Source organism: Ictalurus punctatus, chromosome 8 (genome assembly GCF_001660625.3).
Source record: "Ictalurus punctatus breed USDA103 chromosome 8, Coco_2.0, whole genome shotgun sequence".
Taxonomy (NCBI): domain Eukaryota; kingdom Metazoa; phylum Chordata; class Actinopteri; order Siluriformes; family Ictaluridae; genus Ictalurus; species Ictalurus punctatus.
The window spans coordinates 22,650,676-22,668,902 of NC_030423.2; the positions used below are offsets into that span (position 1 = coordinate 22,650,676).

Below are 18,227 nucleotides of genomic sequence, written 5' to 3' on the forward strand. Positions count from 1 at the left end.
TGCACTGCATGTCAGGTCTAATTTAAATTAAATAAAAGATTTTGCTATGTTAAGTAGAATATAGTTTCAGAGAGACAACAAACTACCTGAAGGGGAGAAAGAGAGGGAGAGAGAGGGAGAAAGAGACGTGTGGAAGGGGTTGGGGGCAGCAGAACGTGGAAGATCACCCCCATTGCCCCCGGCTAAACACCGGTCATTAGCTCGGACGCTCAGGAAGTAAAGGAAGACGACATAAAAGGCAGGAATGAGTGGAATTTCTCGAAACGTGTCCATTTGTCTCTCCAGCTGTGCGCCTTATCCCGACTTACTTCTGTCACTCCGCCATCTCTATATGAAAGCTCCTGTCATCTCTCCATCTGTGTGTGTGTGTGCGCGTGTGCATGCGTGTGTGTGGTTCCGCTAGGCTTGTGTTTTTTACAGCCAATTGTTTCTCCAGCTGTCGCGGTTTAGTTTCTCCAGACGACCTGGTTTAAGGTTGAACGGCAGTGTTTGCCTTTTTTTTTAGTTATTGTAGATTTAAAGTAAAAGAGGCGGGGCTTCAAAAACAAGCAAAAACGACCCCTAAATAAATCAGCAAACAAAGAACCCATTAAACAGTTTGTTAAATATGATTAACATTATACATTATCGTTATACATCATCATTACATCAAGTCAAATTAACGTTAAATGTTCAAAATTAAATAGTCACCTTTATCTTATTTGTTTATATTTCATTTCAACATGCCGGATCTGAGAAAACTAGTATCGTTATTACAGGTTTGTAAACATCAGGCTTCCACATGATACGAAACGAATTCGAGTGATAAGGCAGCGATTTTGATGTTCGACAGTACCACTTTATCTGCTACAGATGCAATACGATACGTTACAGTTTGATTTAGTACAGTGAAGACGTAAAGAAGGAGCGTTTTAAAAGTCGTTACAGGCAAATCAGTTTGCTAGCTTAATTTATTAGTTTAATAATCTGAATTTTTTTACACACCAGTTGTTTGTCCTTTAACAGTAATAACTTATTCCTGATTGTTGCATTGATTCATTACAGTCGTTCCCTTTCAAACCGATGCACCAATCCAAATCGTTGCATTGTTAGCAATAATTATCATTTAATGCAATATTTATATAAATATTATTTAAATACCCCGGGTTTTTTTTACACAGTCTCCTCAACCCCGAGTTCAGCACGTGATCCCACATCAATATGGCCGCTCACAGCATGAACAGTAAACATAGTTGCGTTTCTTACCTTTAAATGAGTTATACTGTATACACAAGCAGTACTTTTAGATCAATTAACATACAGGCGTATTTTTATATTTTATTGTTGCATCCAAACATGCTTTTGCTATTTCTCCGGAAAAGTCTTTTGCAGTGATGTTCGTTGGTAAACAAGACCGAGACCTTTTAGCTGTACTCACGTTCGACGCACGTGAATCGAAGAGGGCTTTGACTGAATGCGCGTTGTGGTGATGTCCTCGGAATATTACATTGTTTCCTTGATTTCGTGTTAATTTCTGCGATCGCACAATCACAAAATCCTGGAGGGACTGATCAAATCTATAACACGGACTCTTCAGTCTCTAGTGTTTTGAGGAGGGAAATGTCCATCACTCATCACAGTTAGCTGGCGAGCTTGTTGCGAACAAAACACGAACATGGAGGCGTCCATGTTTTTTTCAGAGGTCAGAACTAATGTCATTCCGAGCTCCATCTTCCCACTTCTGAGGTAAATCGAATGCAGCAGAATGTACAGTAGCTAACAACTAAGAGAAGCTTAACGCGCAAACAAAAACTATGCAAGTCTGGGGTTTTTTTTTCCATTAGTGCTCATTAAGTGAAGAGAGTGGTCTTTAGGCTTCATTTAAATACATCTGAAAGATGGAGCTACGACGAAACCGGACACCTCCACAAAGCCGAGAGTCGAGTGTGCGATGATTTAGACATCTTTAAACAATAAAATCGAGTTTGAATCCTGACAATGCCACAGCTGTCCGTGCCTAGGAGTCCAAGAGAGCAGAATCAGCCTGGTGGGAGGGGCAATCAGAGTGACATTAGCCAATCCTGGGCATCTGTGAGCTCATATGTGATAGCCTTCACCCTCCCTGGTTGGTAGCTGTTGTATGATAGGGCGGAGCTAGCTGGTTGGTGGGAATTGGCTAAAGGAAGCAAATCCTAAATAAAAGGAAAGGAGGTAGAACGATGAAAGATACAAGAGAAACAACAAACTTGGGCTGTAGATGTTTCACTTTGAACTCTGAATGTGACGTTTGAGGAGCTCATGATGGCGGATTTTTTTAATCATAAGAGAAGACCGAGCTAATTGGTTTGCCCTTAACCTTCCAGGAGATTTTTTTTTGTAGCAGTGATGGTGGTGGTGGTGGAAGGGGGATGTAATGTAAACATACTGAAATATTCATCAGTCTGTCGTTACTGAGAAGGACAGGTGTTGAGGTAAAGGTTATGGCCATGGGATTTGTCATGTAATGATAATTGTGCAACCTTTCATGACGTTTTTCCAAAAATCTGGCTTTATTTCCTCGATCCTCCAGTCACTGCTTAGCAAAAGTTGCTATCCACCATTCGCCCTGTCTGGTTTTGAGCACTTTTTCAGCAGTCACATCAGGAGATTTGTCCAGATGTGGAGAAAAGACGTGCCTATACGAGCAACACCTGATCCCCTGATGGAGTCGACATATAATCAGCACTACCTAAGCAGAACCTCAGGTCATTTGAGCAGAAGTGCCCCAGAGCTGCACAGACTGACCCCGCCTGATTAGCATTAGCATTAGCTGCTGGAACCACTATGCTAACTTGATTTAATGGTTGATTGTCAGGACTGTTGAACAATAAAGACGGCTCGCAAAACTCAACACTAACATAGCTAGTTACTGCCAGAGGTTTTTGAGTAGTCAGATTCAAGAAACTTAAAAGCACGAGTCCAGATGTTTCTTTGAATTATTTGGGCAGTGATTGCAGGCGGCCATGGTTCACTATCTCAGCAAACGTTTTGAAACTTTACTAGAAACTTTCTAGATTAGTAACCATGGAAGTGTGACTAACTTGACTAATTGACTACCTTTTTTGTCCGTTCTGAGAGGATTTTTATTGTTTTCTGCATGGGAGCATCATCAGAAGCACAGTGACCATACTCCATGTTCATCATGGAAACTCACATCACTAGACGATAAAAATAACGCTTAATTACGCAGCTGCAGTTTCTATGTTCTTTGGTAATAAAGCTAAAAGTGATTATACAATATTTTATGTTTAGTATAACTTTAGATAAGTTTGAGATACCAAACTCTCACTCACATTTAGCGTTCTTATCTGTGATAATGGGAAACTGAGCTGATACTGTTGTAGTGGTTTGTATGGTAGTCATAGTGTGTGTGTGTGTGTGTGTGTGTGTGTGTGTGTGTGAGAGATACTCTTCCTCACTTTTTTTTTTATCTCTCCCTCCTTCTTTCTCCTCAGAATAGAACTGTGAACACCCTGAATTCTCTCACACACACCTGAAAACACACTCACACACACACTGCCCTCCTTTGTTTAGTCGACACAGACACCAGACCCTCCCTGTGTCTGCGTAAACTTACACCCCAAACACATACACACACACACACACACACACACACACACACACCACACCATATATTACTGTACACCCACACACCACAGAGACGCACATGCCCTCTGGCTGGAGGGGCTTTTTAATCAGTGTGTGTGTGTGTGTGTGTGTGTGTGTGTGTGTGTGTGTGTGTATGTTTGAGTGGGGTTATAAAGTTGCGGTTTATAATTTCACAAGACTTATTGGCATGACATTTTTTTTTTTAAATAGAAGTTTGGAATATAATTTTATTTGTATAGTGATTATTAAATCCGTCTCAAAGCAGCGTTACAGACTTCATCGCCTTAACCTCCAGCGAGCAAAAAATAAACGTGACAGTGACAGAAAAATTCTCCAAATTTCTCCAAAGTGGATTTTTACACCATGCCTGTAAAATCTGATATTTTTAAATGAACCCCAAATGACCCCCTGTACTTCAGGCTCTAACATTACCACTCTTTCACTGTCTGGTGTTCATTCAGGCTTTAGCATGAACATTATTGATTCCAGTTAAGCAGTAAAGATGTTGATGGGTTTTTTTTGTTATTGTTGTTTGTTTTTTTTTTTGCACAAAGTCCAATACTTTTGCAGGAATTTATTTGCGCTCCTCGTGGTTCAGTCTTTCCTGAACGCCAAAGCAGTTGCCACTCGATTTGCAGTTAAATGAGTGACTTGTGACGGTGACGCTTTTTCACAACCACACACTCATCCATCATTCAGACTTCTCCCTGTTAAACCAGGACTGTGAGTGGTGGCAAAAAACTGAGTAAAACATCAGAAAGAGAGAGGGAGGGAGGGAGGGAAAGAGTGGGTGCTTTTATTCCAAGGGAGTAAAGCATGTTCTCCTCCCTTTGAATAAAAGCTGTCTGTTTTTCTTTCTCTGACGCGCCCAGTGTCTCCGGCCTTTTCCTAAAGTAGTTTACTTCCAAATTAAAGTTCTCTCTCTCTCTTTCTTTCTCTCTCTCTCTCGCTCTCTCATTGTCTGTCTCTTTTTCTGTGTCTATCTGTCTGTTTCTGTTTGTCCTTCTGACTCTGTTACTCTTTCGCTCCTTGTCTGGTATTCACTCTCTCTCTACCTGTCTCTTTCTCTTTCTATCTCCATCTCTCACTTTCACTTTGGTTACGTCTACACAGCACCGATGTACTAAAAACGGAAACGTTCTTCTGTTGCGTTTTTTTTTTTTAAACGATCCCCGTTCACACGGATCCGCGAAAACGACTAAAAACGCTGTATTATGCATGCCGGGTCAGTAGGTGGCGATGTCACTTTGTAAAGAAACACTACGTGCCCGCGCACGTAAACGTTCACGTCGACGTGTCCGCCATATCGATCCGGGGAAGACTGTCCTATAAACAAATACAAGTAAATACAATAATGCTTACATTTCTGAAACGATTTCAATGGTTTATGATCTACGTGGAGTACAAAAAAGTTTTGCCTCCAGTTACTTAGAATCTCATTAGTTAGACTTGGAAATTTATTCATTGTCATTAAGAATTGTGAAAACTCACGTTTGTCAAGTGTAGATTTGGTTTATTTTTCTTGGTTAATAAATGCTGAGGCGTCCCTAATGTAATATAATTTAATGTACATGAAATAAAGGTGCATAAAGGTTTTTTTCATTGTGGAAATGGATTTTTCTGCCTTCAACCCCATCTTTTCGCTTTTCTTGTGCTCCAGGTCAGAATTCTGTTAACAAAGCTTGCTCATTTTTAAATACTGAAAAAAATAGTGCATCTTTAAGTACTAATAATTGCCCGTCATCGTACCAAACTGGAACAAAATCAGCAAATACAAACCAAATAGTGAGACACTGACAGTCCGTCTGCGTTCTGTATTTTATCAGCAATAAAAGCATGCAGATTTACTCCAAAACAGACAGTTACAAAGATAATTCTAAGATTTTGAATACCCTTCGTCAGCGTAGATGTGGGTTAATACATTTACATTTATTCATTTAGCAGACGGTTTTATCCCAAGCGACTTACAAATGAGGAAATACAAGCAAAGCGATATATCAAGCAGAGAACAATACAAGTAGTGCTACTGTACAAGATCTTTAATTGAGTTCTACAGAAGCAATGTGGCGTATGTAACGAATGCGTCTTCCCCGGTCGTAGTAGTGATGCAGTAAATCTACAGTTTGCTGGAGAAGCGTCAATAAACTCAAAATCCCGAGCAGCGCAAACACAGTCCTGTAGTCCACCATTGTAGTTTTGAATGTCTCGCGTGTTGTTTTGAAGTACTCGCGCGCATGCCGTCATCGTTTTCACGAATTCTCCCTTTTGTATGTTTACACAGAGACGATAACGGCATCGTTTTCCAAAAAAAAAAACTTGCACTTTGAAACCCATTTTCAAAAGTTTGCGTTTCCAGGCCGCGAAACGCTGTCATTGTATAAACGGCCCCTTTCTCTGTCTGTCTGTCTGTCTGTCTGTCTGTCTCCGTGTCTCTCTCTCTCGTCAGTAATATATCTCTTCCTGTATTGCTGCCCACTGGAACAGAAAATAGCAAAGTTTACCACCAAAATGTGAGCGTGTATGTGTTTATATTTAGCACCCATGTCCAGTTATGTGTGTGTGTGTGTGTGTGTGTGTGTGTGTGTGTGTGTGTGTGTGTGTGTGCGTCTTTTGACACTTTACAAAACTGTTTTTAAATATCCCTGCTGCTTGTTTCCTCTCTCAGTGGTTCTAGCATCTGATTGGCTGTTTCTCTGTCCTAGGTGAGTCTGGATTGGGCAAATCGACGCTCATCAACTCGCTCTTTCTGACCGACCTGTACTCCAAAGACTATCCCGGACCTTCCCAGAGGATCAAAAAGACAGTGCAGGTATGCCACACTCCTTCACCCATGACCTTTCACAAGACCGATCCAGCTATCCCGTTGTTTATTTATCTGCACTGACCTCTGACCTCCGAGCACAAGTCTTCATCAGAGCCTCTAATCAGGCCTGAGCAAACACACACACACACAGAGCTCCTGCTGCTGCTGCATTAAAGGCCGTGATGAAGCAGGCCAGAACAAACGCTCCGAGAGCCCGGATCTGAGATGAAGCCTGGAGTTTTACCCATATTAGGATATAATAAATAGCGCTGGGGTTCAGCATGGGGGTCCAGATGGAGGACGAGACCCAAGCTGGGATGTGGGCTGATTGGAGTCGAACGTTGTTGTTGTTGTTAGGATTTTTGGGGTTCCCCCCCCTTTTTTTTGGTGGGGGTGATGGAGTTGACATTCCAGCAGAGGCCAGCAAGGTTCAGGGGGGGGGTCTTAGGAATGTTCCCACGAAACGCCAACCGCCAAGGGCGACTGCTTTACCAGCATTCCCGACATTCCCAGTTTTCCCAGCGCACATCACCGTCTTGGTTCAGAGGGAGAGCGATGCCTAAACAACATTAGTGCCTAAAACATTCGTTCCCAGCTAGTTTTTGACTTTAAACGGCCTCTCGAGGAGCTGTTTATGTTTTTGTTATGTTCTTGATACTAATCTAAATTCTTTACACAATTGACTTTGCATTATTTGCTTGAATTATCGATCGGTCCCTCCAGGATTTGGCGATTTTGCGATCGCAGAAATGAATGCAAAATCAAGCAAACTCATAACAAGCAACAATATTCGGAGGAGCTTGCAAGTTTTTTGAATTACCGCAGATTTGAGCCAAGGCACGTCATGTGACATCATCACAACGCACCATGTGACGCAATCACAACACACATTCAGTCAAAGTGGGTACAGCTAAAAGGTCTCATTTACCAACAAACCTCACTGTGAAAGACTAAAAAACCCAAAAACTCAGCGAAATCCTGTGCAGACTGATCAAATGTATGTTAAATGCATTCAGATGATAACTGTCTACGTTTGAATATGAGCTCAAAGACACGCCCACTGTCTGCACACAACTTTAGGAAACGATTGAAATACTGAAAGTGGAACTTTGGCTCTTAAATATTAGAATGTGGATTTTATTATGTTGCCTTCTAATACGTCAATGCTGCAAAGTGTTAGATTTTTTTATTCAGTCTTGGCCATAATGCATAAGGCAGCTACCAATCAGGAAGCTGAAGGCGAAACACGTTTTTCCTCTGAGACGCATGAAGCCAGAAAACAGCATCTTTTCGAACTCACAGAGCAGCTTGACACACTCTGTCCGTCCTCTTTCGCATACATGAGCTCACAGACACCCGTGAATGGCTAGTTTCACTGTGATCGACAGTGAGGGAGACACGGAGCCCCTTCCTCCCCGAGAGTACGGCCGTAGACGGCTGATGGATCGTCGGGATTCGAACTCGTGATCCCCCGACACTTTTCTGACGCACCAGTTGGGAGCCAGTTTTGTCAGTTTTTACGAGCAAACTCATGACGTTACAGATAAAGTTCAATCATACCATCCGCGTACGTTAACATATATTTACTGAGACGCCATTTTACCTGTAAACTCATTGCGTTTTACATCGTAGCCACGGTGCATGTAGCATTTACTGCTTTTTTTTCTGCAAATTTCTGAGCGTTAGTTAAAAAAGTTGTCGCTGGGACAGATTTGCTGATGCAGACCCAGTGAAAATTTATTTGTAAATTATGCAACAAAAAATACTTCGTGGGTGTGTTTGTTTGTGTGTGCATGTGTGTGTGTGTGTGTGTGTGTGTGTGTGTGTGTTTATCCAGCATGCAGACACCAGCAAGTATATTTTTACTCCCAAACAGTCCGGTGTGCTTGCCACATTGCGGCCATGGGAACGGCAGCGGTTGGGAGGCCGAACATTTTTGTGGTATCTTTTGCTTTTTCAGACACGACTTATGACCATAGATGAGGGTGGGAGGAGAGGACACACTTACAGTCATTTATTCTCTATCTCTCTCTCTCTCTATCTCTCTCTCTCTCTCTATCTCTCTATCTCTCTGTCTCTCTCTGCTGTCCACAGTCATCCATATCTCTGTAGATCAGATGACCGTGTTGTGTGTGTGTGTGTGTGTGTGTGTGTGTGTGTGTGTGTGTGTGTGTATGTGTGAGAAAAAGGGAAGCAGACGGAGTGAGAAATTCAGAGAGTGAGGCTACGTTTTTTCAAGCAGGTCAGACAAAAATAACGAGGCCTATGAGAACTAGGCGCGTCAAACAGCGCAGCTAAAATAACTACAGGAAATGATGTAGCCGCGGTTCAGTCATGAGGAACGAGTGATAGGCATCTTACCTCATTGCTGCAGGTTACCAGCGGTGCACACACACACACACACACACACACACACACACACACACACACACACACACACACACACACACACACACACACACACACACAAGGTCTGTTTTTTTCAGCAGTGTTATTTGACCTCTAGCACTCTTTTTGCTAATCAGTGTAACTATAGTGACCAACGATCTTCACACCAAACATGCTCCTATGATGCTCTAGTGCGATGGTTCTTCTTTGTGGCTTCATTTTGCACTGTACACTTTTCGTGTATCTCTAACACAAATGAGTTAGCGTATTAACAGCTCCACCGTGACATTGTAAATAAAGATGAGATCACACCACCTTTGTCTACAGATGAAATGGGTGTGTCTATCAAATCCAACACACACACAAACACACACACACACACACACTTCAACCCGTTAGAGACTTACCTGAGTGAAGCAGGTGTGTCAGAGCAGGAAAACCCTCAATCTGTTCTTTATAGAGGGAATAAAGGAGCGTAACTGGGAAATGAGGCATCAGATTATGTTTTATATCGTCTGCTTTTCATTCCACACAATAGCAGGTGTGTGCGTCCGTGATATAATGTGCATCGCAATACATGATCAGTGATGTCATGCATGGAAAATGTGTTTAAAATAGCCAGTAATACAGTAAATGCAACATGATGTGATTCAGAAACCAGTTCAGATTTGATGATGTTAGCTATACGGAATGTGAGGCCACACCCATTTTGTGAAACTGACAAGCACACAGGCCACGCCTCCATCACTGTTTCCTGCACTTTATATAATTGGTAGGCATAGATGCAACGCCCTGTTTTATCATGATTGACAAGCACAGAGACCACGCCTTCTTCACTCTAACTGACAAGCACAGAAACCACGCCTTCTTCACTCTAACTGACAAGCACAGAGACCACACCTTCTTCACTCTAACTGACAAACACAGAGGCCACACCTCTTTCCCTGTAAATGACAGGCACAGAGGCCACACCTACTTCACTTTCCTGACGGACAAGGCCACACCTCCTTTAGTGAGACTGACAAGCACATAGGCCATGCCTCCTTCAATCTAACTGATAGACACAGAACCAAATCACACAGAGGCCACGCCTCCTTCTCTGTGAGTGACAGGCACAGAGGCCACTTCTCCTTTAGTGAGACTGAGAGGCACAGAGGCCACACCTTCTTCACTGTAAGTGACAAGCACACAGGCCACACCTTCTTCTCTGTGAGTGAGAAGCACAGAGGCCACACCTCCTTCACTCTAACTGACACAGAAGCCATATCACACAGAAGCCACGCCTATTTTACTGTAATTGACAAACATAGAGGCCACGCCTCCTACACTGTGAGTGACAGGCACAGAGGCCACACCTTCCCTAGAACAGAATAACTTTATTGTAATGATGTTTTATAGTGATGATGGTGTTCATAGCCATGTAGTAAGATCTTCTGTCTCCTCGATCTGATTGGTTCCTCAGGTGGAGCAGTCCAAAGTGCTGATTAAGGAGGGGGGAGTGCAGCTCACACTCACCATAGTGGACACACCAGGGTTCGGTGATGCTGTGGACAACAGCAACTGGTGAGTCTTCTCATTTCTTGTTTCTCAAGAAATGGGTCACTGTGGACTTTCTGGACATTTGGGATGTGTAATTTTAACACAAGCTCTAAACTGAGTCACATGATGTGCTGTGAAAATGTTTCTTGGCTTTTTTATGTCCTAATTTCTGCTCTGTTCTCTGTGTGGCACTCGTTCGCTTATTTCTTTTCCTTCACATCTCTCTCTCTCTCTCTCTCTCCCATTAGTTGGCAGCCAGTGATCAACTACATCGACAGTAAATGCGAGGACTTCCTGAATGCAGAATCACGTGTCAACCGGAGACAAATGCCAGATAACCGAGTGCACTGCTGCCTGTACTTCATCGCCCCCTCTGGTCATGGGTGGGTACTGCAGCCGCAAAGCATTAACCTCTATTAGCGTCTTGCAGAACAAATTTATGGAGGAAGTAGCTGAGCATCGATCTGGAACACTTATTTTGTGTTTGAGACAAGTGGAAGTGAAGTAACATGGTTTTAGTGATGGACAGAGGGAGATGAGGTGATGTGAGATGGACTGAGAGTGTGTGTGTGTGTGAGACAGAGATGAAGCCACTTTGTACCATGACCTAAAAAGATTAGCTAATGGTCTCCTCACTGAGCATGCTCAGTAGAAGATGAGATGATGTGATGACGTTCCCTCGAACACCCCATCTTTCTTTTCTGTCTTTATCTCTGTGTTTATTTAAATAATCAGACACAGCTTTCTACAAAAAATAATCCCTTATAGTTGGTCTCTTCCAGATTCTCAGTGTAATTTTAGAGTTACAGGTATGACATGAAGCTTTGAGGGCTTTAAATTTGACCTTTTCAGCATGCTAGTCACTGTGTATCAGGTTATGCCAGAAATATTTGGCAAGTCATATTGATATGAATATGTATTATTAAGCAGCCAGGATGTACAATATATGATTACTTCAGTATATACCAGGGATTAGAAACAATTTATTTTTCATTTTGTTCATTCAGTATTTCCCTCTCCAGCATTCCACACTCCCCTCTACAGTTAGAGCGAAATGAAAGAACGGTTAATAACATTCGCTGCATATGAGCCAATTTTGCTTATAGGAAGCCTAGGGTATAAATAAACCCAAACACTGCACTTAATCAGAAAAATGTGTATTTTTTCAGAGCATACGTCTCCTTTGCAGTGTGATTTGTTACTCGCAGAGTCGTAGGAAAAACACTTTCCACACGGATGTAGCCAGGCAGGAAGTGATGAAATCTGGACAGGACTTTAGGTCTCTTGGGAGAGTGTTTAGGTTTAAACTATACTTTCTTGAAATCACATTGGAATTCAAAAAATAACTATCAGTTACATGCAAGTACACTGCCAGTCAAAAGTTTGTGGACACTGGACTGAAATGTTTCTCATGATGTTAAAAACCTTTTGATCTGACCGTGTATGATTAAATGTTTGACATCGGTGTTGTAGACAAAAATATAATTGTGCCGATATATTCATTTCTTTCATTAGAAAACTATAAATATTTTTTTTAAACGGATGAAGAAATATTCCCGAAAAGCAGCTGTTAAGTGTCCAGCATAGGTGGGAACTCCTTTTAAAACTGTTTTAAAAGCATCTCAGGGAAATTCCTCAAGAAATCAGTTGAGAAGATGCCAAGAATATATTTCTGGAAATTCTAGGTAAAAAGCGTGTGTACTTTGAAGATGCTAAAATATTAGCTGTGGGGGTAAAAAAGAGTGAGTGTGTCTAAACCTTTGACAGGTAGTGTAGATCAAAATTGTAAAATGATAGACAATTCATGGAAAATGTAAAAGGTCAGACAGGTGAGTAGAGTATGGGGAGCCATTTGGGTCAAAGCCACAGTGGTTGTTAGAGCTGAACAAAACTCTCTCTCTCTCTCTCTCTCTATTTTAGCTATTTGAACATAATTTTAAACACTACGGAAGAGCTAATAACTCTCAGCCACATGGCCACCATCATGAATCTATTTAGCACATTCCACAGAAAAAAAAACAAACACTTTTTTCCACACATTATGGAAAATGTTGACCAAACAGCTGTACAACTTTCCCACAAAAGCCAGTTTTGCTGTGACCCCATGCACCACAGATACTTCCATGTCCTATAAACTCTGTGATGCTTGACATTCCCGAAATGAATAAACTGTCCCTCTGTCTCACACACACACACAAACACACACACACACACCACACACACACACACACACACACACACACACACACACACACACACACACACACACACACACACACACAGTGCATGCAGAAGAACAGGGTCTTTGTTTGTAGCGAGAAAAAAAACAGCGATGTGAGCCAGGCGTTTAACTCTTCAACTGTGATGTGACTGCATTCGGAAGAAAGGCTAAAGAAACAGTGTGTGTGTGTGTGTGTGTGTGTGTGTGTGTGTGTGTGTGTGTGTGTGTGTGTTATGAGTTTGTAATATATTTCTGTTATTAAATCTATAGCTAGTATATGTTTATATGTTCTGTATTCAATTACTGGATCTATTCAAAATCTATTGTTTCTAATGTATTGGACCAAATCGATACTTAATACACAGAATCTTATTTTAATGTATTTTCATAACTTGCTAGCTGGTGCAACTTCATTTTATTATCTGTAATATTAAAATGTCTTTTTAGCTTAAAGCCTCTGGATATCGAGTTCATGAAGCGTCTACACGACAAAGTCAATGTCATCCCGCTCATCGCGAAGGCCGACACTCTCACACCGGAGGAGTGCCAGCAGTTCAAGAAACAGGTGTGTGGGTGTGTGTGTGTGTGTGTGTGTGTATGTGTGTGTGTGTGTCCACGCATATTGTGTGTTCATTCCTGATTAAGCTGTCTCCCTGTTTTGTCCTCTAAGCATTTATATTTTTTCTTCTCTTCTAGATTATGAAAGAGATTCAAGAGCACAAAATTAAGATTTACGAGTTTCCCGACACAGAGGAGGACGAGGACAGCAAACTCATCCGCAAGATAAAGGTAGAGAGGATCACGCCATATGCACAGATATCAGTGTATTACTCATATAAAATACACCCACATACTGTTTAGTCAAATGCATATAATATATATAAAATCTAGTTATGTAAAATATTTCCACATACCGTTGAGTCATAAAGTAGACTGTCATGCACATTTTAATGCCAGGTGCGAGCAGGGCCTTGGTCTTTTTTCCTACCTGTCATTGGGTACTTTAGAGTCACTCTTTGTCTGCAGAACTTTAAGCTCCTGGAGACATAGCCCAAAGGTTCACGCAACAAAATAAAGGGGAATGCATATAAAACATAATGTCCCATAATATAGCTACGTACACTCCCATCCCACCAACTCTACAACACGTACTACAAGTGCAATCATAAATAACATACTGTATAAACGCAGTACAATCAGTGCTGTATTCTTTTATTGTTTCACAGATAAGTATACTGTTACATACAAAAATTTATACTTCACATATATATACATACACACACACATATATATACTCAGCAAAAAAAGAGGATATATTGGTCATATTTGTTTTATTATGGAATGACTGATTCCCCCAACAGCTTCTACAGCAATCACTACTGGTGATAATGATATTTAATTGATATTTGGTTGATTTTGAGATCAGTAAATTTGTTTTAAGTGTCCCAGGCTCCGTCTGTGCCCATCAATCGTGTGTGTGTGTGTGTGTGTTTGTGTGTGTGTGGTAGGAGCGGATGCCTCTGGCTGTAGTGGGCAGCAACGTGGTGGTCGAAGTGAACGGCAGGAAGGTCCGAGGGCGTCAGTACCCCTGGGGTGTGGCAGAAGGTACGTTCCACCCCATTATGGCCTATATGAATGCTGTTATCAGGACTGTACCACTTTTACAGAACGGGGGGTGCAGTAGTGCTAACGAATGGAGCACTAATGTAAGCGCAGTTATACAAGTACATGTCTCAAAATATGACCTCCATTCCTTCTCAATCAGAGTCCCAAGAGAAGGACGCTTGGAAAGGAGGGACAAATGCACCCTGGGTATTTCAGCAGTTCAGTTATAGCTAATGAACAGTCCCTGTCACCCCTGTTGCATCACACACCACAAATGACTTTGGTGTCATGTTGATTATTGTGTTTTTTTTTTTCTTCCATGTTTACTTTCTTTCTCTAAATTCCCTTTTTTTTACCAAAGATAATTTATTTTTTATGTTTGAATCGTACTTAAACGTGGTGGTGAGTGTTTTTTTTTTTTTTCCTTCCTTCCTTCCTTTCCTCGGTCGTTCATGTCTCGTTCTTTCTTTTTTCTCTTTTTTTCTTTCTGTCTGTTCTTTTCCATGACTGACAGAGGGCATTTTTGGTAAACATCATTTCTCATGTTTATGCTACTTCCCCTCTCCTACGTCCCCTAAGCCCTCCCTGCCTTCTCGTTCACTACTTTTATGTTGCTCTGACTGTCCTCATGGTTTAAGGTCGCGCTCTACCAAGCATCGTGGAGAAACCTATAAACACTGGCTGGTAGAAACAGAGCAACATCGCTCTCTAACTCATGTTTATAGGTTCCTACTTATTTCCCATGTACTCAGAGAAAACCTTTATCCCAGAAGTGCATGCTTCCCATCATTCGGTTCCAACCCTCATTTTTTTGTCCATTTACACATGGGGTAACATCATGCAGTGACACACACGTACAGTTCTAATATTACAATTCTTAAAATATACAGTATATGGATCACATTAATTTGGACTACTAAAAAAGTGCCAGACGTATGATGGTCCCTGGTTCTTGAGCTTGCATTACTGTCTGTGTGGAGTTCCTCAGGGTTCTCTGCTTTCCTTCTCCCTCCCAAAAACATGTTGGATTGGCTACTCTAAATTGCCCCATGATTATGAACGTCTGTGTCCATGGTGCCCTACGATGTACTGGCATCCCATCCAGGGTATACTCACACCTCACACCTAGTGCTCCCGTGATAGGCTCCAGGTCTACTGCGAACCCTGACCAGGATAAAATTCTCACTGAAGATTGAAACGGAAGTACTTGTTTCTGAATAACAGCTAATGATATAAAAATACTGATGTTCTGACATAATCTCCCAAAGCGTAGGGTCATAACTGATCCCAGGCTTATTTATAGCAGTATATCAGAAGATCCATGCAGTAATTTATAGAGACAGGGGTTTTTGTTCCATACGTAATTAAGCCGTGGAAGCTCAGTAGTAAAGCTTCGGTGTTTGTGGCTGGAAAAATGAGTTCAAATCCCCAGGATGCCAGAGATCCCCAGTTAAGCCCTTTAGTCCTCGACTTCTCAGTTATAAGCCGTGATTGTATTTTAGCTCATCTGAACATGAGAGTGTAAAGATGTCTGTCAATTTTTTTTATTGTTTATATTAAATATTTAATGTCGCATTCCTTGTTGCTCCTGCGTATGTATTGCATCAACCGTCTGATTCAGCTTTAGTAGCCATAATTGTGCTAATTCTCAGTTTTATTTAGATGGTAACCTACTTCTGTTTGAATTGGGGTGACATATATAATATACATCCACAAAACCAACTATGTTTATTAGGAAAGTACCATTTTTGTTATTGCAGTTATACCGAGTAGTAAAATTATTGCATGTTTATTTATTTTTGGTTTTCAGTAGGGTTGAAAATACCATTGTGCCCACCAGTTTCAAATGTCACACTTCCTGATGTGCTGCTCACCTCACATCAGCGTTCATCTCTGATCATAACAGCAGCAACGAGATGAAAACCGGACCCAGCAAAATTAGCTACGCTACTAATTTACACTTGCGCCTGCACAAAAATAGACCTTACAGTTTAATCCTTATGTTCTGCTCGCTGATTTAGTATCGTTCCACTTGTGGGTTGTTGGGGTTGTTTTGTTTTCTTTTTGACCCGAACAGAACAGATGGTTTAAATTGTATTTATTTTCCCTGTGACTCCTCTTAGTAGAAATACAAATTCCATAATCCCCCATGGCTCTTTGACCCCTCCCCCTGACCCTCCTCCATCAGTCAGGCTGTTTTCCGTTCTGCTTGTCATCACCACGCCATGTAACCCCACCTCCCACCCGTCATCCTTAGACTTAGTAGCCAATCAGGGTCGCAGGTTTTGCTGCAGGACAGACTTTGAGCTCCAAAACCCCGCCCCTCCAGAGGTTCGGACACAGGTAGGTGGTTGTAGTGGATGATTGACAGCTGGGGCGTCAGTTCCTCTTTATGGGTAAGACTTTGCTCGTTCCACATAGACTCTGGAGCATGTTAAATAAGGTTATCGTTATAAAGTGTTAACAAGCTGTACAGTACATCTCCATAATGGAGTTTCCATTCATCTGTTTTTTTTTAATTAGTTAAATAGAAAAAATTGCAGTGGAAGTTCCATAATTAAAAAAAAAATATGGCTGAAGTCTCAAGTGCTGTCATATAGTCGAGGAGAAGAAATATTCGTAATATTCCGTTATTTTCCATGACCTCACTATACACGTTAACACAGAAGGCTTTGCTACTTGCTGCAGTTGGTATATTTTTAGTATATTTAATGCAGTGTATTTTTCAACCCAACGAAATTTTACTGTGTTCAAAGACCTGCATAATGCCTACATAACTGTGAGTTTGTTACTTTCCTCTGCAAGTTAATTAGCTGAGAAATTGAATCTAAAACTCAAACTTTCCGACCCCTGACTAAAACAAAAAACAAAGAAAATGTTTCCTCAACCCTGACTTCCTATTCAGAAACTCAGGGCGGTCTCGTCAACTCCGAGTTCAGCAAGTGACATCAAATCAACATGGCTGCTCACAGTATCAAAAGTAAACGAAGTAGCACTAATTTACTTTTAAATGTGTTATACTGTATATACTAGTGTTTGTGTTTGGATCAATCAACATACAGACATATTTGCTTGGTAAATCTGTAACACTGACCATACAGTTCTTAGATTTGAGGACGTAAATATATTCTACATCACCACATCAGTTAGCTTGCTAGATTGTTGCTAAGAAAAGACGAACATGGATGCATATACTGTATGGTTTTTTTTTCCCCACTTTGTAGCTCCGATGTACTGAGGTTGAAAATTATGTAATTCCAAGTTTCCATTTCCAAGTCGAATGCAGGGTTAGTCCCAGTCTGAAACGTTCAGCTTGTTTTCTACGAGTTCGAGTCGGTTTTGCACTGCACTAATTTAAGCAGACTATAAACATTTGTGAGAATGTACAAGGCTGCAATCCTATATGGAAAAGTATTTTATTCTTCAGTTACTTCCTGCAGTAGGGTTAAATCCAGATTAAACTGCACTAGGGTTGAACTTGGAAGTGGAACAAGACCTCTCTACCTCTCACAAGCGTTCTCAGACCGGTTCTTTTGTTCCATAAACAAATATCTCAATGTCTTGGCTATTAACATAAGAAACAAACAAACCACACCAAGAAGTTAAACTTACTAAATCAAACACTAAAATTTGGTTATGTAGGAAAGGAAATAGCTTTAATCACACTGCTCTCACTGCCCGATACACACTCCTCTTTTTGGGGAAGCAACTGAATTTAACAGGGATGATATCATCTTGTTGCTCCTCTCTAGAATATTCAACTTAACATTATTTCATGGAAAGATACAGCCACTGGCATTTTACTTATTTATTATGTATTTATTTATTTATTTATTTTGCAAAATGGATGGAAACATGATTCATGTCGCAAACCCACAGCTTCATGAAGGAAACAGTGTCTCCAGTCTTTTCCAGAACTAATAACTGAAATCACCAAGTCTGTCATTTATGTGGTTTGTTTTTCCATTTGAGGTGCTAACGAGCCGTCGGTGTGCGTGTTTGCTCGTGTAACCATGTGACCTCGTCTTTCTGTGCACAGCTGCT

General features: G+C 41.2%; 1 protein-coding gene across 4 annotated transcripts in view; it reads left to right on the forward strand.

The window, feature by feature from the left end:
* Positions 1-18,227, forward strand: part of septin15 (septin 15) — a 37,846-nt gene that overhangs the window by 12,735 nt on the left and 6,884 nt on the right. For all 4 annotated transcript variants that reach the window (XM_053682141.1, XM_053682142.1, XM_053682143.1 and 1 more), the window contains exons 3-8: positions 6,330-6,436; positions 10,281-10,381; positions 10,606-10,740; positions 13,026-13,143; positions 13,275-13,367; positions 14,087-14,183. In XM_053682141.1, coding sequence (XP_053538116.1) covers positions 6,330-6,436; positions 10,281-10,381; positions 10,606-10,740; positions 13,026-13,143; positions 13,275-13,367; positions 14,087-14,183 — 651 coding nt within the window. The remainder of the gene's footprint in view (positions 1-6,329; positions 6,437-10,280; positions 10,382-10,605; positions 10,741-13,025; positions 13,144-13,274; positions 13,368-14,086; positions 14,184-18,227) is intronic.